We start from the raw sequence: 24,705 nt of genomic DNA, 5'->3' as shown, positions 1-24,705 counted from the left end.
AATCATCCACTATTTTTAATCAGGATTAGAATAAGATGTTAAAGGATTTCACTTCAGTAAACTCCAGGAACCATGCAGCTTCAAATCGGTTCATATAAAATCCTTCACAGTTCCTGTTGAAATAATATCCTCTGCTCACGTGTATTTACTCTTCTTTTTATATGCAATGAGATTCTAACAGCTGCAATGCAGACTGAATGTTTCCATATGTCTTATGTCTTTTTGGCCTTTTTCTCTGTCTGTCAGTGGCCATTAGCCCGTCCTCTGGCTCCAGAGCCATTTCTGTGACTCAATTTGTGGTTTCTTTCCTTCTGTGAGTCACTGTCGTCATCTTCCTCTTCATCACTCCGATCGTCGCCTTCAAGCTGCAGGATGAAGATGAGCCACAGAGAAAAGGTAAAAAATGAGGGTGACCCAAAGACTCCAGCAACATTGAATTTATATAGTTTTCACACATTTTTTCCATCACATTTTAAATAAACACACAGAAAAACATGTAAACTCACCTTACTGAAGATTAACTTGTAAACCATTCGTGATATGAGAGCAGCCCAATAGAGGTGGAGTATTTGAAGAAGCAGTAACATCGCATTGAAGAAGTAGTACCCAAAGAAGGGGGCAAACTCCTCCACTGGGTAAACCCATGTACAGTGGATCAGCCTGGAGAAGATATGCAAACATATTATTCATACATAACACACTACACCAACGCCATCATCATGCATCATGCTGCACACTTCATTTCACACACACTTACCAGAAAGGAAAAATGACAAGTCTTGTCAGTGTAAAGAGAACTGTAAACACCACAAACATGGTGTTAGCTGTCTGGTGCCACTTGGCGTAGTTGAATACCTTTGCACCCTGTTAGAGAAAAATACAGAAAATAATCAGGTTCATTGCTTTTTTTTTTTTTAAATGAAGCATTCACAGTCTGTCAAAGTAACTGCATCTTTTCTTTTGATAATCAGTTTAAATTATTTTATAACAGGGACATTTTTTTCTGTAGCTGATTGCATTAATTTATATCCTATGGAATTGCTTCTCTGACAGAGCCTCAAGGAAAATCAAGGTTCAAGGGTTCATTTTACTGTCATTCTGTACATGTAGACACATGAAAGGATTCATCATGTGACTCAGATCCAGCAGCGTACGATAAAGTGAGAGTATTACAAAAGGCTTCAATATCTAAAACTAAATAACTTATGAAATAAATAAAACTAGACCAATGTAATACCAGATGTATATCTAAATAAATGAATAAAATGTAGCATTAATTGTTACACTGCCCTGATATCTACTTTTCAAAATAAATAAATTGAGCATCAAACCTCATGCGAAGCACTATCAACCTCCTTAGTAACCTCAACTGTGATCCCAATCGCTGACTATAAACTAGGGCAGTACAATTTGAGGAAAATATGCGACAATGTTAAATATCACATAATATTACTTGCAATAAACAGATAAAGTGTACATAGTTCTGCTGCTTTCAGTATACGGCTAAAATACAAGTTGCTTGTTAAATAAAACAAAGAGAAAATTACTTTCAACATTTTTTTTTGAACAAATTTAACCCTTTGAAACCTTAACAAATTAGGTAGATTTATTTAAAAAAACATTTCTTACCAAGCTGCTCATTGCATTTTTTCCTATGTATTTGAAAAAACAAATCAGACCAATTTGCTCAGGGCTCAAAGGTTTAAATACTTGTGAAAGGTCTCTGAAAACAGCACATGGAAAGTGATGTTCCAGGTTTCAGAGGGTTAACACTGACATGAACACAAAAGGCACCTGTAAATAAATAATGAACTAAACTAATAATCTGTTGACTAACTCGGAACATCCCTGAACACAATATCTCTGTCATCATAATGTGTTAATCCCACAATTGATGCATATTCATTGATGACAGTTTAAGAAGAAACAAAATATTGTGCAGCCCTATTATTCTCCCAGTCTACTGTGTCCTCATTTCTTCAGACTTTCTAAGACTTGTCTCAGTATATAAGACTCATTTAAGTTGCCGTTATGAAGAAGTCTGTCTCTGTCTTCCCTCAGTCAGATTACTGCTGAGAAGAATGTGTTTTTGGGGTTTCAGTTGCTGTGTTTTCCCCTCTGTGTTCCTTCGCTGCTGTTCCCCCATCCACGCACCTGTCCTGCATCAGCCTCATTAGTCCTTCCTGTTCCTCCGTCCTTTTTCCCTTCTCTACACCTGCACTGCATTCCCTTGTCAGTCTAGTTTGTATTTATTCCTAGTTTTCACTTCAGTCTTTGTTGGATCCTTGTTTTGGTCATGTGATATTCAGTGGCTGTTTCCCTGAAATAAAAAGTGATCTTTTGAGTTTCTGTAGCCAGCTGTCTTCTGCATTTGGGACTGCAGAGATAGCACTAAAATGCTTGTGCAATGGAGTGTTGAATTAAGATAGTGAAGTTGATGTCAGCTCCTTAGTATTTCCTTTTTCATGTACTCAAAGAAATAAGAGGAAAAGTCCCATATATAAATATCATCAATGTCTCTACAATGTCTTTTGGTGATTTTGTCAGGACATTTTTAATGGTTCACTTATACATACACACATACATACATACATTAAAGCAGTAAAAGAGGTGAACGAAGAGGATTCTCATTTGTTTTCTGGGGGTGTTTTTATAGGAATGTGGATCTTTCAGATCAATATGAGGAGTGCCTATGATTGTTGTTGATAAATGTTTTACATTTTATCATAAGTATGTCCTACCCATCTGCTCTCCATCTTAACTTGATCTCGCTTCATCAATCAGTACATTTACATGATGTTACAAAAAGTCAAGTTATTGTTATTCTGACTTAAACTGGACTTTTAAAATACACGTAAACATATTAGTTGGAAAGTGACTAGGTGTTCTGCGCGTGCTCCTAGTCCCTGCACCAGCCTCTCTCTGTGTTTACAGATAGGGACTGTTCGTCACTTGTGAGGGGAGATGGGGTGGAGCAAAACACATCAGACATTTTTTGAAAAATGAAAGCGCTAAGGACAGGCTTGTGTTTTTAATTTTGCCTTAAATAAGGGACATTCAACCTAAAAAGGTAGCATTTTATATTTAAGTACAGTCCCACAACACAACTCAGTGATGTCCTGCTGTGGATGTAGCAAAACATATTTTAGCCACCTAAAAATACCAATATTATTTTAAGTGTACCTTATATTTGAATCTTGTTTCCTCTTTACCTTCCACAACAGCTGATGTAGGCAACGGCGAAGTAACTGTAGAGTACTGTACAGTGAAGTGTCTATTTTTCTCAGTGGAGTCTGGTGTTTTTGATATAATGTCTTCAAATCCCTGCCAAGAAGGGTTGTTTTATGGCAAGATAAAGTGGTGAATATTTTCTAAATATGGTGTACACTTACTGTAAATTGATATTGATTTTTTTAGGTGGCTTAAAACTAATTAATGAAGGCAGGGTTTGCTCAGCGCTGTTTGATTATATGTACATGACATGGCGGTTTTCTACCCCAAAGTTATTTTAAATAAACAGTTATGATTGTGATTCAGTCTGTAGCATTAAATGTATAAATATATAAGTTTATTGCAACAAGCTGAAAGAGGCATATCTTCAACTGTCGTAGAGGAGTCAGACATTGGAGTCAGTCAATAAATCAATTCTCCCCCGGAGCTTGTATATTTAAGCTCAACTTAACTGTGCAGGGAAATGTACTGAAAGCATTGATCTGATCTTGGTCTTCATACACTCTGGTCTTGGTCATGACTTGGTCTTGGTTTAGGAGATGTTGACTACAACACTGGATTAAAATCAACTCAGTGTGTGTTCATGCTGCATGGAAGGGCCGGACGGGTCATCAGACCTGTTTGAGTTCTGCCTAGAGCAATTTAGCTGTCAGTCAGACATCTGGAGCGCAGGTTTTACACTCTGCATCAAACCTCTGACACAACTACTATCCCACATTTTGAACATTAGTAGCAAATTGTTATGCTTTTCTTAGATGCAGCTTTGCCATCTTCCATTACTTCTGATGTAATGACAAGGACTAACTGCTCCTTTAAGTCAGTCTGTTTGCTGCAGACATGTTGGAGTTCTGGGCGTCCCGGCTAATGTAAAGATCCCATAGGTTTATATCATGACCATCAAGGTCCTAAGGAGCGTCTGTATTTTTGAAATATCACAGTTACCTGTGGATATTGCACTAGCCCGCACAATGAAAATAGATATCACGTAGATTAGTTTCCACATGCACCGATGTAAAAACCAGCACTGACCTCTAGCAGTATGTCAGCAGAGTCGTGAACTGCCATCACAAGGGTTCCAATACGAATGTAGTTTGAAATCCAGGAGAAACTCAGAAGAGTCAGTGTGGCTATGTGATGAATCACCTGCTCCTTGAAGTCCTGCACACATCAACACGACAGGTAAACACATGTGCACATGACATGGCATTCACCTTCATGACATGAAATGATTTTGTACATCTGCACGTCAGAACGCTCACCTTCCGTTTCACATCAAATGTGAGGCTGAGCAGCAGAGACAGGTAGAAGCCCATTTCCAGGAGGTAATACCAGTACTGAGATGGCAGCATGGACTGCATGAACAAAAAACACATGAATCAAATGTTAATCATACTTCATGCTGTAATATGAGACAAACCATCCTGATAGCAGTGACAAAAACACTAACCTGTTTAGGGAATCCTGCCCAAACCTCCCTCAGATTATAAAGCCAAGGTTTCTGCAGCCAACAAAAACAGAGAGGGAGAGGAGTGTGAAGGGGGGTTGGAGAATAGCCTTGAAGAAGGGTTAATGTTGGCCAACGAGCTCATGCATTTTTGTTTGCCATGTCAAACCAGAGTGTGAGAAAAACCCCACAGCACAGAGAGACACAATATAGGAAGAGGGACAAGGAGGTTCACACGCTGCATGTCATAGGCAAATCACAGTGGTGCACTCACACAGGGAGACAGAGGAAAAATAATGAGAGAAATGTCCCACAGCAGCAAAGCTAAGAGATTACACAAAAGACAAATCCTGAGATAGAAACAGTTGCCGTGACGACATGTGGAAAAAGGCCAAAGCTACTCACATCATAGAGAGCTAGGACTCCATATGCAAATGCAAAAAAATAAAACACACATCTCCAGCTGTTGGCAGACAAAAACAATAATGTCACACATTTACACACACACACCATTGTTCTCACATCAGTGCGTAATCATGCACACGTATAAACACACGCACCTGGCCTCGCAGAACCTCTTGCGAAGCCCTGCACGCTCCTGGTTCCTCCTCCTCTTGAACCAGACTTGAATCTTCCTTTCTGACCAGCTGGTCTTCTTACACAGAGAGCTCACATCAGCCTGGGACACGACACAGACAATCCAGCTGTTACACGCTTTAAAGGGACAGTTCGGATCTTTTGGAGTTGGGTTATATGAGATCTTTATCCAAAGTCATTATATCATGCTGCCTTACGAGTTATGAGCACATGAACACCCCTCCAAAGTGTTAATTACGAGTGGGAAATTTCAATGATACTCGAGTTGCCCAGTTGTTTGTGTAACGTTTGTGTAATGTTTCGGGGCAGCAGAAATTTCGGGAAGCATGGAAACAGTGTCAACATTTGATGGTAAAAATAATATATTTGGTTATTTTGTTCTGGGTAGCAATTATTTATTTTTAGTAGTTGCACATTTTAGTGTATACATCTATTAGCTGTAGCAAGCAAGCAAACTTTTAAATCTAAAGCATTTCAGGTGAGCTTATAAAAGAATTAAAACATAAACTACATACCTGCTGTGCATTCTATGTTCTGCTGCTGAAGCACTAAGGAGCTCTGTGCTACTTGCTTTTAGTAAAACATTGTCCACGATAAAAAAGCCTTTTTACTTCTAGTGTCCATGTTTGTTGCTTTTTTCTCACAAGAGCTCTTAAATGTGTTTATGTTGTAATAAAGACTGCACAACTGGGAGGTACGATATTTCTGAGGAGCAAGTAAAGGCAGCAATCCATACAGTAGATGTCAGTCAGCATGCCCTCAGTTTGGAGAACTGAAGCCCTTAACAGCTTCAGTTCTCCATCTATGCAACGAGATTCTATTGATGAAAACAGTAATTTTAGCTCACTGAACACAGTAGCTGCAGGTCTACTGCTGCTTCAATTAGTTGGTCTTTTTTTTAACAATATAATATGACAACAATTAAGTTAGACATGTAGTAATATGTTAACGTAATGTACTTGACATATTTCACAAAGAAATAAAATAAACCCATTAAAAAACAAAGTATTATAAATAAATAAATACAGACATACTCAGCAACAGAGTAATGCTGTGTTCATGTGATTTCTGAGTTTCTGAGTTGGAAAGTCGTTCTTCCATCTCGGTTGTGTTCATGTGCTTTAAGGTGGTAAAGTGGGAACATGGAAGGTACTAAGAAGATGGGTTGCATTTTAAATTAATTCAATTTATGTTTTTATGTGTTTTTTTAAAAATATATTTTATAAATTATGTTTTTTTTATATTTAATCTAGGTCACTCTTCATGGACAGCAGTTAACATTAATACCATATTATACTTTTCATGTGATAAAAAAAATTATATTTGATACGTTAATTAATAAAAAAAAGTTTTTACCTTAACCAAACATTAACTTCTGCCTGCCATGTTTGTGCATTTATGATGTCAAGCTAGCAACTCGTGTTATAAAATAACGCTGTTATCAGTCTCAGTATTCTTGCTTGGTGTGCTTTATAGTTAAAAGTTTTCTTGCTTGCTACAGATAATAGATGCAGATACTCAAATGTGCAACTAGTAAATAGAGAAACATGTTTTAGCTCACTGATTAACTGTAAAATGAGATTTGACTGACCGCCATTGTGATGAATGGACTAGGTCACATTATGTCACACGCCAGGGTGAGTGTTTATTGGTCCGATGCATTCTGATAGTTGTAGGTTTTCTATCTTTTGAGCAAAAGCTAATGTCACATTCCTTTTTCTCTGTATTCTCTGCTCATGTGCCAACAATTTCAAAAGTATTTCTGGTGCAGACAGCCTAGTTTTAAATGAGGACTCTCTTTATATTGGTGAAATACTCCATGCATACATGCACCTTATGGAGACCTGATATGGGGAGACAGGGTGCTTCCGGAGGAGCTTAGAGTGAGGAAACAGGTGTATCCTTGAGTCTAGTCCTTGCATCTTTCCCTCACATCCTCACTGGGAGGAGATATGACATGAGGAAGAGATGCAAGTGAAGAATTCGAGAAGACAAATTAGCTTAATGTGAAGCACCCTATGAGCTTATTAGCCATAACAGAGACTGTTCTGATCAGAGCTTTATTACCTCCACCATTATCTCCGCAACAATAGAATTCAGGTCCCATATCTAAAAACCAAAATCTTTTCAGATGGAGGTCCCTGATGTAAAATATTGCCAAATGAGGGTCTGTGACTTAATGTACACAGTGTAAGTTTCAATTAAGGATTATTGACACGATAAAGGGTGCAAACCACTGCTGTATACCATATGTCTGACTGCTGATTGAGATTATATATAATATGTGTGTGATTTAACGTGAACAACAAACCACTTTTGTTTTTCAGTGAAATACCCCTTTAACATACCTGTGATGGAGCCCGTGTTTGTTGGCAGAAGTAGTTTTCTAGTAAGGGGTTTCGTTCTGCTTTGAGACGTACTCTGTCCCTGATACCCCAAATATTAGCCAGCGGTGTGGCCAGGTACCTGCACCAGCACACAAACAAAAGTAAATGCGAGTCAGTATATCATAATGTATAATAAAGTATCTGGTCCAAAGGCAACGAATGTCTCGCACCGTGCAGGGCTCCGATTTCACTTAGTCAATGCACCAAAGTAGTGGTGACATTTTGAGCAACACAGCTTTTCATCAGAGTAGAGTGACACTGCAAAATCTTAAATACATTTTTAAACAGTCATGTGACCAATCACGTCATGAGTGTTTCAAAATACATGTCAAGAAATAAATACATATTCACACATAAAATACATGTGTAAATCTATGTTTAACATTAGTATAGCACCCACTGTCCATAGATTTACACATGTATTTTGTGAGAGATTATGTACTTATTTATTTACTAGTATTTTGAAACATGCTGTTCACGTGATTTGTCACTTTACTGTTTTTAAATGTAGCTCAAAACCACAGACTGTGTATAAAGATGGACAACATGACAGTTCCCCCAAAGTGAAACTTTTCAATCTGGATCACCCCCAGGTGTCTGTCTGCAGTATAGGTCATAAAGCCCGCCCCTCCATGTTAGTGAATGGGACATAGGCTGAACCAAAAACTCAAAGTACACAACAAATAAACTTTTCCCAAAGATGGTAACTGTAACTGAAGGTAGTTCTCACTGATGTTTGTTCAAGTGATCATTTTTTTCCATGATTGACAGCTATGGCAGCCAATCCAATCTCGCATTCAATGAGGCTGCTTGCGACTGATCCATAACCTCACCAGCATAAGATTGCAGCAGCTGTATCCAGGATATTTCAGCCTCACTTAGCACAATGGAGTAAGTCATGGATGTATTACAGGAAGTCGGACGTGTCATCCATCTTTATCTACAGTTTATGCTCGAAACATCACTACTTTGGTGCATTATATAAGTAATAACTGGAGACTGGCAGTGTGCCAGCCATTTTTTGCCTTTTGATCATTTACTTACCTGTTCCTAGTTTGAATTGGATGTGCATGCATACTTTTGTTTCTGTATAATATATGATATTGCATCGCACAGCTTTGTTCCTTTTAAACAGGGGTGGTTTTTGGAGTTCCATTTTTATATCATTGATCCACGCACCTTGTGCAACATAATCCCAGTATTCTGAAACCAGATGACTGCATATTCTCACCTCTCAAACAAATATCTGACGAGGAGCAGGCAGAGGGCGCAGGGCAGGACGGCGTACAGTTGATAGGCTTTGGCATAGACACGACCTTCACTGTCCTCAAGGTCAGACCAGGAGACATTTACTGGCAGCCACAGACGCTCCCACCACACCCAGTCACTGACTGTCTGCAACATGCTGCTGCAAAAAACAGTATGCACCAAGGAGAAGAAAACTTGGATCTTTTACTAAATGTGAAAAAAAATCAGAAAGTGAGTGGAGATTAATCTACTTGTTTCCAAAAGCAGAATATAAGTTCAATGATATCAAAGAAATTGCATTTGACACTTCACACAAACAACTGGTCATTCCCCATGGGTACATTTGTTTTCATGCACATTTTTTTTAGTTTGATTTTAAACCTTTAACTTAGTTTTCTTGTATTACATCGAAGTGCCTTTCACAAGCTAGAAAAGCCCTTGAAACCTGTGCAAATTGTTTTGATTTGTTTAAAAAGTACAGGGAAAAAGTTTTAATAGAAAAAGTAAAAGGTAAAAAAAAATGACCTAAAAATTAGTTTTTAAAAAGGGGAAAGGGTTATAAGAAAATTATCCAAAAAAGGAAAAAAATGTCCAGAAAATTGATTTCACAACAGTTGCAATTATTTATTTAAAATTGTGTTAAAGGAAAAAAAAGGTTAACATAGATTTTTTTAAAATTTCAGCACCTTTTTGGGTCATTTTCTTTTTTTATTTAGTACTTTTTTTGACCTTATTTTGAGGTCATTTTCTTTCATTAATTCATTTCATTAATCTTCCTCATTTTCAAAAGGTAGCAAAGAGTGAACAAATATTATTAGAATGGTAAGTGGACTATATTTGTATTGCACTTTTCTAGTCTGATTGACCACTCAAAGCACTTTAACACTACATGTCACATTCACCCATTCACACATTGGTGGCTGAGGCTACTGTACAGTAATCATTCACACACACTCACACTCTGATGATACAGCATCAGGAGCAATTTGGGGTTCAGTATCTTGCCCAAGGATGCTTCAACATGTTGCCTGGAGGAGCTGGGGATTGAACCACTGACCTTCTGATTGGAGGACAACCCACTCTACCTCTGAGCCACAGCTGCCCCAGAAGAACTAGAACTAAACTAACAGTCAAAACATGGCGGGGTCAGAATGACCCCAGAGGTCAAAAGGCGTATAGCAATCGGGAGGACATTTCGAGGGCATTTATTTATATAGTATTGGCAGAACAAAACAATGTCAGCTGCCCAAAGTAGTGTGCATGCAGTGTAATTCTGTAGCAGCCAAATTTAAATAAAAAAATAAACTGTACACAAGCTGGCACCCTAACGCAGCTCGGGCTCTGCTTCACGTGGATTTACGAATTAAAAAAATATATCATTTTGTTTTTTTTGTCTGAATCTACGGAGCCAATATCTAGCTGTGGACACTATGATTTGCCACCACCACCTCCTGGTCTTTGACAGTACAATTGCTCAGTGCTGTGCTGTTATAAGGGAAGTGAGTCATTTAGAGATGAACTACAATAGATATCAAAGGGCAAGACAGATAAAGAAGGGTGAGGAGCAATTCGAAGAGGAGAAGATTAGACAAGAAGTGAAGTCCTTTCTTGTGTGGACTCTGCCCATAACAGTGTAGATAAAGACTTTTTCAATAAACAGACAGAAAAGAACCTTTGAAATGTGCAATTAAAGCCATTAAAGAAACTATAAATATTCGAGGTGATGGCGTGATTTACCTGCCAGGATACAGTGTAACTCATTTTAGTATCAACATGGTTAGTAAGTCAGCATGGGAAAACGGTCATACATACCTTCAGGCAGTGTTGTCTTGACAAGTAGTGACAGAAGAAGCTGCATGAGGCAGAAAGTTTACAGAGCGTGACAAAGCTAAAAAAAAAAGTCAAATATTGTGTGAAACTGACTTTAAAAATCTCAAATTTCATGCCTACTAAGTAACTGCCTATGCAGTCCTTTGCTGTATGTTTACAGAATACATCCATTAATGTATGAACACACACACACACACACACACATACACACACTCACCTTGAGTATGCCAACTGTGAAACGTAGAGGGACCTGTCTGTGTGAAGCCAGTCTGTTAGTTATACAGTTCATATATAATACACTTATCCACATCAGATAACAGCCCTGTATAGATATAGATCTGGCATGTTCACCCTGTCAGCTATTGTGCAGCCGTTCTTCAAAGACGGAGTAAAAAAGCTGTAACAAAGTCGGCAAATATTTACTCATGAGCTAATGCTTTCCCTCATCTGCGCGATGGGCCTCTCTGTGTGTCAGAGTTGAATATTTGTGTGTGGTCGCTCACCTGGATAGAAACAAAGAGATCCTTCCCTCCCACTCTGTCTGCTCTGCTGATCACACCCTTGAGGTTGCAGCAAGTCCTTTAATTTAATGTTAGGTCACCTGAAGCATTTTTTTTCTTATATTCAGTTGTAAATGTTAAGCTACTGCAGTCATTTTGAGTGTGGGATAGTTTGCGTACCCTCACCTGCAAGAATTCCCTTGGAATGCTGGGAAGCCCCCACAAAGGGCCCATTCAGTGGTGGGACAGGGGGGAGGAGCCAGTGCAGGTTATGGTTAGAGGAGAAAAAGGGAACTTTCACACACAAAGGCAGGGAGTGAAATATCACTCTGCACAAACAGCTGCCTGGAGGTATAGTAAACATATCAATAAAAATCAACTGACCTTGGCTACAATAAATGGCTCTCCCTGCTCAATTCCTATGCAGTAAAATACAGCAATTTATAATATTTTAAATGCTTTGGCAGGAAAAGTTAAAAAAAGAGATTTCAGTCAGATTTCAACAGGATACATAAATAAGGCAACACATCACAGAGCATCCATATTAAAAGACTGCACATGGAATTATCTCTGTGTTTCAGCACACACCAGCAGGGGGCAACAGAGACAACACAGTGAACCTATCACTGTAGATACTCTCATATCCCATTTAGGATTTACTGTTGACATGTTATCAGTGGTGGAACAAGTACCCACATCTCATACTGAAGTAGAAGTGCAATACAACATTAAGGAACTATTCTGTTACAAAGTCCTGCATTCAAAATATCATTTATATCATTTAAGAAAAACTACAAAAGTATTAGCATCAATATAAAGTACCAAAAGTAAAAGTATTCTACATACAGAATTTCAGAAGAATGCATGTTCCATTACTGGATAATAAATAGTGATGCATTCAAGAATTACTAATGTTTGTAAAGGTGGAGCTTATTTTCTGATACCTTATGTACTGCTCAGTAGCTTTATCCATAATATAATTATATAATTTATTGGTTAATTTCTATTTTATATTAATATTCTGGATCTACAAAATGAATGTGGCTGTCGGGCACAATTAGTGAAGTACAAAATATTGGTTTCCAAAATGAAATAAAAGTAAAAAGCAATAGAAAATAGAAAAATACTCAGTTCAGTACAAGTACCTAAAATTGAACTCAAGTACAGTACTTAAGTAAATGTGCTGTTAAGTTACACCACTGTTGATCATGTTGTTGTTTGTCAGGTGATAATAACCTTTTTTAACTTTCCATCTCCAAAAATAAGTGTTTTTTTTTTTCTTTTTTACCTCTTACATACACTGAATATGAGTAATTTATTCACACAAACTGCAAGAAATTAAACAATTTTCCCCTTTGCTGTAAGTACTGAAAGCCCTTGTGGCAAGACTGAAACATAAACCCCTGAGAATTCAGAAGGAAAAACACATATCAAAAATATGTCCTTCTTTTATTATAATTTTACATTTTTTTTATATATCAAAACCCTCTAAAAATATATAGTAAATCTACAAGCTGTTGATACTATGTTGATACTAGCTGTATATATTGATACTTGCTGTTGCTCTCTCATCTGGTGCATGTATAGGACTGAAAATAACAGAGTGGCTATTGAGCTGTGAAAATCAACCAACAAAAATAAACAAACAAACAAACAAACAAACAAACAAACAAAAAAACAGGAATTGAAAGAGTTAAAGTTCCAGTGGTGTTGTTTGCAGGCATGGTGGGGGGAGTTTCCGAGCAGTCTTTCTCTGAATTGTCCAGAGCTCCCCTTGTGAGGATCAGCCTTAAATAAACATGAGTGGTATAGACATCTCCATGAAGATTAGATAAAAAAGGACGTTCATTGATCTGGATGGTCTCTGGTCAGACCCCAGGTATTAACTATGCAGACAGGGAGGACAGACGGAGGAGGTGAGGCCCCAGGCACAGATGGAAGAGGCTAATCTGGCTAGTCCTCCCCCTCCCTCTGCCACCCTCTGTACCCTTTCCTTGCCTTGCTGTCTCCTCAAACAAGCGTGTTGCGCTTTAGTTCACTGGGGGAGGGTGGGATGCGGTCCCCCAGCTTTGTGAAGCTGGTCGAGTGGCTTGCCTTGGTGCAGTGCTCCTCGGGACCAGGGACTCTCTGTCGTGGAGGCAGGGTGGAGCACCGGGCTTTGCCCCTGGAGCGCGGCAGTTGAGGTGGAGGGCCTTTCAGCGCAAACAGTTCACTGGGGGCTTTGGGCTGCTGGGCTGATGGAGACGGAGTGGGGTGAGGAGGGGATGGAGACACAGGGCTGTGTGTGGGGGGGGGGTGGGTTGGATGAGGCTGATAGTGAAGGGCCAAGGGGAACCAGGGGTGTAAGCATGGCTGCCTGCTGGAACCTGGTGAGGCTGGTGGAGTGGCTAGGCCGAGGCAGGCTGTAACACGCCTCAGCCCCTCTGTGGCGGGAAGGCAGGGTGGAGCAGCGGGCTTTTGCCCTTGAGCCTGGCTGTCTGGGAGGAGGTGCAATTAGTGAGAGGAGCCTAGTGTCAATATCTGGTGTTGTAATATCTGCCCTGGAGCTCTTCAGACTCTGGGAGGAGCCTCTATGAGAGGATGGCTGTGAAGGAGGCTTCTGGTCTTTGTGATATTTCTGTTCAGACTCAGAGCGGGTCAGCTCTGCATCACTGGCTTTGCTGGATGAGGGTCCTTCATCTATGTGACAAGAAATATACAAATTAATCACAAGTTTGACACACAAAAATACTTTGCAAGGAAGATAACTAGGTATGTATGCATGTAATTTGTTCAGGTTTCAAAGGGTTAATATTAAGTAACTGCAGGTACCAAGTTCCAGTCCGATTTTTCTATTTTCCCAGATAACAGTGCTTCACAGTGCACACTTTACAAAGGCATCTTTAACGTTATTAACGAAATACCAGCATCCAAGGTTGATGCTTTTTTATTTCTTTTTATTTTTCTGCTACTATTATTATTTATTTATTTGTTACAAAATAAATTATTAAATCGCACACACCTCTCTAATCTTGTCACTGTCTCAATTAAATGTATCTGTCCCTTTAAGAGAGTATTCTCTAGTGTTTGTTTCTTCAGTGCAGCCTGTGTCTGAGTTATCTGAATGAATTGTATTTTGTTTTCTTCATCCTCACATCTTTTGCACGGATTACACTTCGTAAATAAATTAGCCATGTTGGCTTTTTGCTGGCGGGGCTTTTGTTGTGCTTGTAGTGGTGTGATGAGTGTGGTTGGCGTAAGCTCTGCACCGCTGTCTGTCTCTACCCCGAGCAGGGCAGAGAAACACCGAGCACTATAGTTGAAAGCATAACATGAGACTCTCACATTGAGTTGAAATAAAACAAGTGATCATAATTCCATTAAATAACATAAATAAACAGTTTGATACTGCTTTTTAGTTTATAGTGTGTGGTGTTTTGCAACGGGCGGGGCTCAGGCCCTGCTCTGATACACGGGAGCTCCTCAGAGTGGAGAGACAGACAGTGGAGAGCTGATGAAGGCTGCACTCCATGTTGCTGTGCATTAAAGTAAAAACATCTTTGTGACAGCTGACATGAAATAAAGGATCAGATCAGGCTCTAAAAGTTCAATTTAGCTGATGTTGATTAATCAGAAAATGCCTTTATCGGCCCTGATCTTTGAGATTGGATTGGGACATCCCTTAAGATGACACATGATAAAACATTTAGTGCAAATTAAAGATCAAAAGGTAAAAACAAATGAATGTAAGCAACAGATACACTGAGTTTTCTCATCTCACCTAATATGCCCAGCTCGCTCATCAAGGCGTCTAAATCAACAGTGCAATCCTCTTTCTCAACTGCCTTCTCTTCAGTTTCCTTTTCTTCTTCTTTTATTTGTTGGACTTCTATGTTTTCTTCTTTTTCTTCTGGATCATTCTCCCCTTTTCCATCCTCTTCATTCACTTCTGTAACTTTTTCCTCATCTCCCCATTTTACCTCTCCACCCTCTTCTTCTTCATCCCTTCCTCGCTCCTCCTGTCTATTTTCTTCATCTTCCTCAGATGGCTTCCCAGTCTCTGGATCACTGTCACTGCTCCTTCTGAGTTCATCCAGATTGATCTCAACCTTTTCCTCCTCCTCCTCCACCTTCTCCTCCACTTGCTGCTCCTCCAGTTCTTCCTGTGGTGCCTCCACCACAATGTCTATGTTGGCTGGGAAGCAGGGGGTGGAGCGTTTTGGAGGGGGAGATTTGGCACGTGCTTCTTGGTCATGATTGAGCAGAAACTCCATCAGCATCATGTTCTCTTTCTTCAGCTGTTCCCGCAGAGATCGCGGTACGTCTGGGATCATCCAGGCCACCAACATGCTGAGGAACATGGCAAGGTTCTGCCGGGGAAAAGACAAGGAAATGCTTTACTTGCAATGTATAATTACATTGAAAGAGCACTGTTTTCTTGAAGCGGAAGGTTTTTTCCCCTTAAATGATCACTATGGAGTAAATTTTGATTGCATAATGTAATTGATAGTGGGATTATGACACAGTGGCTGTTTAGACTGGTTCCCTACAAGCCTTGCTGTCACCATTCAATGCTGTCTAGGCAGATTCTCCTGGGAAAATAAAAGCTTAGAGACAAAGAAAGCCATCAACCATTTGCGCAACCAAAACAGAAAGACTTAAGCACTTTTGTTTTATTCAGAAGCTTTTGTTAGCTATCCCCACTTACCAAAAGGTGTCAATGTAAGTTTTAGCAGTTACCATCCCCAGCAGACAGCTGAATAACCAAAGTACCTTTGCCAACTCTGCCCCTTATAGGATAAATATTTCTGGGTTTAATAGGTTAAATTAGCAGCGGAAGAGGGTCAACCATCCTGAGGATCTGATGGACCTCTCCACTGGATGTGTATTGGGGTGATATTGACCTTATTAAGCCGATCAGATATACTAATTAAGTCATGGCAGGCTTCAGTCTAGCGCCATAACAATCCTCAGCCCCAGGTTACCTTAAATAAACACCATCCCAGTGAGCTCCAAACAGTGAGATATACAGATTTTATATGTGTGAAAAGGAAATAATCAGATTCAGATATAGTGCGTGTATCAGAATTTGCCAGCAATAAAGAACAATGAGTGAAAATTTTGGATAAAGAGACTTAAGGGTGCCTAAACTACACACATTCAAAAACACATCTACTGGGTACAAAATGCTAATGACGTGAGGAAGAAATGTTTTGTTAACACTTTTTATAATGCTCATTTCTATATTTTATAAACACAATGCATTATAATCTGCTAATAGCACTTTATAATTATAGTTATAATATCATAAATATTCATAATGATGAACATTACATAAGTGACATGAAAACGTCAGTTATTTAGTTCATCATCAAAAGCTTATGTCAAATTAGAGTTCTCAATTTTCTGTTATGACAGGTTAAACAAAAGTGAGTCTTTAAAGACTTTTGCATAGATTTAATGTTTTTATGCCTCAGCACCAGTGAAAGATATGGCTGAGGCATTATGTTTTGGGGTTTTTCCCACCATCCATATATCCCATTCTCATGAATGTGACATTTAAAGAAGGCCTTGAGAGAATTTTTTTCAACATTTCTCACAAATAGACTAAAATGATGAAGTGGTGACATTTTATATCCAAGAGGTAAAGGTCAGACTCATTGTGACATCCAAATATTCTGCAAAAACACTTTTCTGGCCAGCAGAAGGGGAGACTTTGGTCATGCTGAACTGGTGACACTAATCTTGGGTGCCAGCTTTGAAACTGTGCTGATATTAGAGATCTTCTTTGCTGTGTGATGCATTCATGTTTATAATATGTAGCTTCTTTGTAGTAACATCCATATTTGAAACATTATCAGCTATCATGGCTGCTTATGAGTCTGGACAAACTCTGTATGGCAGTAATTCATGTTTTCACACCTAATACCAACTGTAACAGTGATTAGAATGCATTATAAAATGATTATAATGCATTCAAACTATAAGAATTATAATATAATATGAACCTCGCAAAAAGTCAGTTAGTCAACAGCAATGATCAAACATTTTACATGACCTTTTAAGTCATTATAAAATGTTGTTTAATGTGTTATAATTATTATCATTAAGTATTAAGAATATTTATGTTAGCTTATAGCTATAATTCATAGTGCTATAGGCAAATTATAACACATTATCAATATGTTTATAATGTATTTATAGACATGGGCATCATAGGAACAATAAGAACATTATTTTCATACCTGAAAGAATATTACAAAGGCCAATTTTGCAGCCAGGACAGACCAGTACTGTTTGGAGAAGGTGTAGGCATCAGGGGCCCACGGAGGGTCTCTGTAGTCCTTGTACCTGGAAAACAAAGACAAGAAAAGTATTAGCAAATAGGAGCCTACAACAACATGAATGAAAAACCTAGTAATTCTTAGGAGAGATTTGTCTCAGTAAAATCCCTGCTATAAACACCACATTTTGCTGTTCCAGGAAAACTCTTGTCAAGTTTGGGATTTAGGTAAAGCAAGAGTTAAGCTGTTGGGCTCAAGGATTTAAAGGAAAATCCACGTAGGTCAAGGTTAAGTGAGAGACTCTGACCTGCACATAGAGACTCCGGTGATGAGGGTTGAGGTGGGCGCACTGCTTGCTGGGAAGTTGCTGACATTAAAGTAGGACAGTGAGTGCTCTGTGTAACCACTCATGGTGCCGTTCACGCTGTACATGTACTGGTAAACCATTCGTGGCACAAACTCAGACGTGAAGGAGATGACAAATGCCTGAGAAGACAAGAGAGTGAAAATGACAATACTGTATATACATTATCATATACCAGTTACTGCTATCACATCCATATTTAACTGTAGATGCTAAATCTTTCTTCAAGCTACTTTTAAAAACTGAATACATTTTTAATATTTTTTGTGATTTGAAAGATCAAACAAAAAGAATCTGATTTTCACAGCAGGAAACAGCTCACTGTCTCATCTACAAAACACTCTATCCAGAAACACAGAAGTATACTCTGACTTAAAGGTACCCTGGGAGATTTCTGACCCCAGTAGCGCTATAGAGCGATGGTTTTACAAATATTCCCAGTTTTGTGTTGCCATACACTTTCCTGCCACCAGTTTTCTGCTACCTATTTGACAGTTGGTGACGGTAATGAGTATAGAAGCGTAGTAATTTGGCAACGGAAAGAAGACTGCCAGCTAGCTACATGATGGTAACTTCGTTCACACAAATCATTGAAAAAAGAAAAAAAAGAAAACTGCTTTGCAAGGTTTAATTAAGAAAGAAATGCACTCAACACATTTGCTAGACCTCAGTGATACACATAATGGGCCTCATGCAAGAAACTATATACAAACAAAGTCATTTTTGCTTGTATCCACAATTTGTTCTTATTTTATTAGTACCCACTGATGTTTGGGATTTTTAATCTTTGCTCTTATTTTCACAGACCACAGACTGTTGCCCAGCACATCGAAAAAAAAAAGTTTTTTATTTGAGGAATATTTTAAAAAATGCATCACTATAATTTAATCAAATGTAGTTAATTTTTTAGAGTAATTGTGATGACAGCATTATTATATTTCGGGGCCAAAGAAATATACTATACTTGGTCCACTGATCCCAAATACTGTAATTTCAATTACTTTGCATCCCTCTGCTGACCAGAGTTGAATGTAACTAAGTAAATATACTCAAATACTGTACTGGAATACAAATGTGAGAACCTTTACGTTGCTGGAGTATTTTAATCTCATACCAATTTCAACTTTCACTCCATTACACTTCAGAGGGAAATATTGTACTTTTTATTCCACTATAATCTGATAACTACTTTACAAAGATTTTTGTGCACAATCCATATGAAAGTGTACAAATGCAGCTGAAACAATTTGTTGATTAATTAGAAAATGAATTGGCAACTATTGTTATAATTGTGTGTTATTTTTCCAGCTTCTCATATATACTGTTTGTATGAGGACTTGCTGCTTTTACTTTTTATTTTAATTATTTTGACTTATGAAATGTATTTAAACCTTTGTGCATGTGTACTTTTAATTTTAATGCTTCAATACATTTCCCTAAAATCACATGTACTTTGTTGAAGTGTATTTATCAGTAGGCCTACGTCAGTTTCATTGCAGCAGAAGTTCTTTTTCTTACAAACTTTTTTGGTGTCATGTCTCCAGTCTTGTTCATGCACACATCAGCCTGCCCTTATATAGTGTTTAGGTGGCATTAACTGTGCTAACAGGTGACTTATGATTAGTAGGATTCATTACTGAGCACACCTGGTCAGAGCAGATTTGGATGGTTAAGAACATTTGCTGCATCTAGAGTTGACTTCTCTTATTTTTTTTATCTTAAAAATTAATTAAAACTAAGAGAAAATATGAGAGAGAAATTTAAGAGAATGCAGCTGCATGAGGCTAGTATTGTTGAAAAACGGTAAATGTAAATATAATTTTGTTTGTTTAAAGAAAAAGTCCACAGGGCTCCTTGAACACAAGAAGTGGATCCACTGGCTCTGTCAAAAGTAACTGTGTTGCAATGAAAACCAAAAGATAAAAACTTGGTGTAAAACTGGTGTAAATGAAGTGGAAAAAAAATTCCAGTTCACATTACAGAAATAGAATGAGAGTAGAACGGACATTGCCATTAAAATCAACATAGGAGCATCGCCAGAGCGGCAACTATTTTTATATGTGACATTGCAACTGCAAAAAAACTGTTAATGCTGTAGTGGGCTACCTTCCAGATACACTGACTTGCAGCGAGTTGCAAACTCACACATGCGCCTTGTGGTTTTGAGTGGTGCTTGTGGTTTTTGTTTTTTGTGCATGCTTGGGGGTTTCTCTTTTTGTCCTTCTGTGTTGCAGGGGATGGTAGAGACTTCAGGGTGCTGGAGCTCTGTGCACACTTCCTCACCTGCGCCTCATCTTCAATCACCTCCCCTGCAGCATAAAAGCTCCCACTTCACTCACCGGCACCAGATTATTTCCCACCTCACCAGTGGTAGATCGGCCATTTTCTCTGAGCTATGTCTCAAGTGCTCCAGCCCTCAAGAGCTCCAGTGCTTCCTGCTTCCTCTGCCTTCACGCTCCCCGGCTCCCATCCCCCAACTCCACTCCCTACCTCACCATTCACATTATCATTAAAACTCTGTTGCTTGTCCATTGTCAGTCTGTGTGTTTGCAAACGGGTCCTAGCCAACAGTGATGACCAAATGAGCAGTGGAATAGTACACAGCATGGAGAGGGTCTTTTGGGCACTGTGTTCATAGCTTTGTTACCAGAGAGGAACTGGGGACTGCTGTATTTGATTGCTCCATATTTCTATACGGAAGGCCAAAACAGAGTTCTCGAATTATTGAGTGTGACATAACAACTTACAATCTCCATTTGCTTTTGAGCTAGTTAAATGGCCACAGCAAACACTTTCATGTCCGTTGTACTCTTCTTTTATTTCTATGGATGTCATAAAGATATTACAAAAGAAAAACTTTTCATATGTAACACCAAACTCATAGTATTTAAAACATAAAGTAATTGTTATGCACATCACTTTAATATGGAAAGACACTTTATGCTAGAGGTCAAATGGGCACAGTAGACAAACAGACTCACACACACTTACATTGGTAATGACAGAGAACTTGCTGATTCCACAAAGAATGTTGTACCAAATCCCTGGAGATAGCACGTGCATGCAAAGAGACAAAGACGGAAAGGGAAGTGCATGTGTAAGTGTATGTGTGTGTGTGTGTGTGTGTGTGTGTGTGTATATGGTGTGAGTATTTGTGTAAAGGAAAGTGACAGGCAGACGGACATGAAGACAAAGAGACAAAAATGGAGGGGCAGAGTGGAGTAAAGGAAAAGAAAGTGATTAAAAATCCCAGGAAAACTTGTTTCACATTCACACAGAGACTGACAGAGTGTGCTGTGCTCTCATGTGTTATCTGTACCTATGTCTTTATGTCTCACTGCGTCGGGCCGTCGGATCTCTGTGACAAATTTTGCAGCATCGAGGCGGATCTCAATGACATTGTTGAGCAGAGCAAAGGCTGGAGCCAGCGGGAAGGACGCCACGAACAGTGAAACAAAGCCATATTGGATTACTGCAAATATAAACACACATACACACATGTGGTTCAAGAATTCTGTTGTGTAATTGCAGTAGTCAGCAACTCAGTGAATAAAAGTGTGACTCACTCATTTCCATGTACTCTGGGCTCACGCCTTCGAAGGGTTCAAGGGCGTAATCTTTGTCAAACTGTTGCTTTGTTCTCCTCTCCTCTGCTTCACTCTCCTCGTTTTCTGCTGCTCTTTTCTTTCCTTTCTCTTCCTGTAGTGTTCTGTACATCTTTTTCAGCTTACTGCAAAGAAAAAGCAGGGAATAGAGTCAGAGCAAAGATAGCATTGACTGGAAATTTGTATGTAAGTAGCCGTTAAAAAACATTGATATTTCTATACTTACGGTATGAGAACCTCAAACACGTTGTTTTGAATGAGCTGCTTTCCGAGCATGATCATGCTGAGCTGGATACACAACTCGATGAGGCAGCCTGGTGGAGCACACTGTGGAGAAAAATGTTAAGTCAATATTTGACTTTAGCTGGAATTGATACAAGGCAATGCATACAACGCTCAATGTATTTTAAGCAAAAAAGCTTTTAAGCTTTCTTACTTTCATCCAATATCCAATCTAACATTGTCACGCTGTTGACCTTGTATTTGATTATATGTATGCACTAAAGGGTGAATAAAGGGTTAAAAAAAAGTTTTTCAATTTAATGCAATGCATATTAGGAAGCACAAAACTGCATAAGAAAACCCGGCCAAAAACATCAGCAATTTCCCAGTTCCATTCTACCCTCGTCTCTGTCACGCCTAGAAAGTGGTCAATATTTTTTTAACATTTAATGTGAAAAGTAGAGCTGTCAAACCATTAATTTTTCAGTTATTAAATTGCCTATTTTAGCTCGATTTTTTTGCATTTCAAAACTCTTTTGAAGTCCATAGTGGCAAGGTGAAACAATTCTTACCAAATTGTCAAACAACGGCAAAAAAACTGCATGGGACTAGCATGAAGTGAGCATGTCTGTACAGTGGAGACTCATGGGTACCCACAGAACCCATTTTCATTCAGATATCTGGAGTTCAGAGGTCACGTGACCCCCATGAAATTTCCATGTCATTCCTCCATCGCCAAAATTGTAGCCTAATTTTGGAACATTATTTTTCCCCCTTCCTGAGAAGCTAGCATGGCATGGTTGGTACCTCAGGTCTTCTAGTTTCAATTGATACCAGTATCATGGCTCTAGCTTTAAAACTCAGCTCGGTACTGCCTCTCTGAATGTCCGCCAGTTACTAACACAACATTTTTTTTTTTTAATTAACACATTCTGTAAAGAGCTTAATTGCATTGCAATTAACACATTACCACTGACAGCCCAAGTAAAAGTTCTAAAATAGTCTTAAATCTAACTTGCTGTAAGCTGTACAAACTCTGGTACATATATACAGACACATTGACAATGAGCAGTAAAAGGTGGAACGGAATCTACCTCTTCCATGCGATAGTCTCCAAAGACATAAACATAATCGCCAGGCCGCCCAACAAACCTGTACGTGGAGAGGAGAAAATCACAGAATGAGGAGTCAATGAAAAGAATGTGGTGAAGTGAGAGAAGTTAGGTTTTAGAAGAGACACACACCTGCCCTTGAAGAAGGCCACATAGAAAATAGGTGCAAAGGCGTTCATGGACTTGAGGAAGAAAGACTTAAAGATCAGCTTCTCCTCAAACTCTTCTTTTGTCTTAGGAAGTTCTATTGGAACGGAGAAACAAATGTGAACATGTGATGTTAAGCACACTGACTGATAACTTCCAAACCCTAGCTTCCTGAATCAATCACATGGCCTTTCGTGTCAAAATATTTTGACTTCTTATTCCACCAAAATGTTCATTTGTTCAGCTCAAACAAAGCAGCGCTAAACTATTGTGAGTCATATGGCTTCCCTGTTTAATGCTTTACTTTGTAATAGCATTAATTTCATTACCCAGTTCAGTCAGCCACACAGCGATCGCTCCATAGACCTCCTCCAACACCAGCACCACCATCATGTTGAGGATGATCCCTGTGGTGGTGACGGTCATCCTCACGCTGGCCTTGGCTTCAGGGTCAGGGTTCATGGACCACACACTTAACATGCAAATGCGATAAACAGCCACCCCGACCACTGCTGAGAATGTTACAAAGATCTGAACACACACACACACACACACACACACACACACACACACACACACACAACATTAAAGTTAATTGACAAGACTGTTGAGAAATATTTGATTTCTTTCATGACAATGCTTTATAATAACAGTGTGTTTTTAATATCTGGTATATATAAATATCTATTTTTATCTTTTTGTTCCTCTTATCTATTGATTTCTTCTCTCTTTTTTATTACTGTCTTTCTGTTATTTTATATTTATTTAGTATGGTCTCTGATGTCTGGAATAAAGTGAATCGATCTGCACAATATCAAGCACTGCTGGTACTGATTTAGGCTCCCTACTGTTGACACAAGATCACTGACAAATTAATGGATATAAAGTGAGAAACACTGAGGAAAATATGTAAAAAATTCACAAATACCATGAACATTATGCCTGCAAATTTCTGTGAAATGCCTAACAAAAATGACAATGATCATAAAATATTGGGAGTATAGACGTATTACCAGTAGCAGTAAGGTGGCCATATTGATGAGATAACCTGACAGGTGATCCTCAATGTCCAGGGACTCTGGCTCTCGCTGTCAAGAAGAATATGCATTTTACTTTAGTATTCAGATGCATGCACACACTCATTGGTATTTGCTTTAACCCTTTCAAACCCAAACAAATTGGCTTGATTTCTTTTCAAAACATAGGAAGAAGGCAATGAGCTGCGAAAAAGAAATGACCTGAAAATTAGCAAGAAATTAGTAAAAAGTACAATAAAATTACTTGAAATTTAGTTTAAAAGAAATAAATGACCTGGGAAAAGGGTTAAAAAAATTTAATAATTCTTTAACACAATTTTAAATATGTAAATATATGATATGCAATAAATGATAATTATAAATTATAAGCTTTTTTTCTTTTCCCTAATGATTTTAAAATAAATATTTTCCTAAATCTACTAATTCCTACTAATTGCAATTTCTGGAACATTTCTTGCCAAGTTGCTCATTGCTTTTTTTCCCAATGTTTTTGAAAGAAATTGCATCAATTTGCTCAGGATTCAAAGGCTTAAATAACTTGTGAAAGCAGCACAGGAAATGCGATCTCGCTCCAGGTTTCAAAGAGTTAATGCATGTGCAGTATCTATCACAAACAGTATGTGATGTGCAGTAATGCTGAGCTCATTTTCTGCAGACACACGTTATGTTTTCTGTCTGGCAGGTGGATGTTTTGCCATCTGAAAGGACAGAAATCCCC

General features: G+C 38.6%; 2 protein-coding genes across 2 annotated transcripts in view; both read right to left on the bottom strand.

The window, feature by feature from the left end:
• cers3b (ceramide synthase 3b) lies at positions 1-10,757 on the bottom strand. The gene is made up of 11 exons (XM_042496427.1): positions 10,720-10,757; positions 8,891-9,067; positions 7,621-7,738; positions 5,236-5,354; positions 5,081-5,138; positions 4,679-4,729; positions 4,491-4,583; positions 4,261-4,389; positions 758-864; positions 507-660; positions 1-365 (listed from the first exon to the last, which is right to left on the bottom strand). Exons 2-11 carry the CDS (start codon positions 9,061-9,063, stop codon positions 243-245), a joined length of 1,125 nt encoding a protein of 374 aa, XP_042352361.1. The 5' UTR covers positions 9,064-9,067; positions 10,720-10,757; the 3' UTR covers positions 1-242.
• A 2,490-nt stretch (positions 10,758-13,247) lies between these two features.
• The window catches only part of LOC121950380 (anoctamin-2), a 28,331-nt gene continuing 16,873 nt past the window's right edge, over positions 13,248-24,705 (bottom strand). Inside the window, 13 exon segments of the mRNA XM_042496362.1 lie at positions 13,248-13,517; positions 13,519-13,916; positions 14,998-15,586; positions 17,462-17,567; positions 17,808-17,986; positions 20,856-20,908; positions 21,184-21,336; positions 21,431-21,594; positions 21,696-21,796; positions 22,786-22,843; positions 22,936-23,047; positions 23,280-23,481; positions 23,964-24,038. Coding sequence (XP_042352296.1) covers positions 13,248-13,517; positions 13,519-13,916; positions 14,998-15,586; positions 17,462-17,567; positions 17,808-17,986; positions 20,856-20,908; positions 21,184-21,336; positions 21,431-21,594; positions 21,696-21,796; positions 22,786-22,843; positions 22,936-23,047; positions 23,280-23,481; positions 23,964-24,038 — 2,460 coding nt within the window.

Source organism: Plectropomus leopardus, chromosome 11 (genome assembly GCF_008729295.1).
Source record: "Plectropomus leopardus isolate mb chromosome 11, YSFRI_Pleo_2.0, whole genome shotgun sequence".
Taxonomy (NCBI): domain Eukaryota; kingdom Metazoa; phylum Chordata; class Actinopteri; order Perciformes; family Serranidae; genus Plectropomus; species Plectropomus leopardus.
The sequence above is the reverse complement of the archived record's forward strand: the minus strand, read 5'-3'. Positions and strand labels throughout refer to the sequence as shown.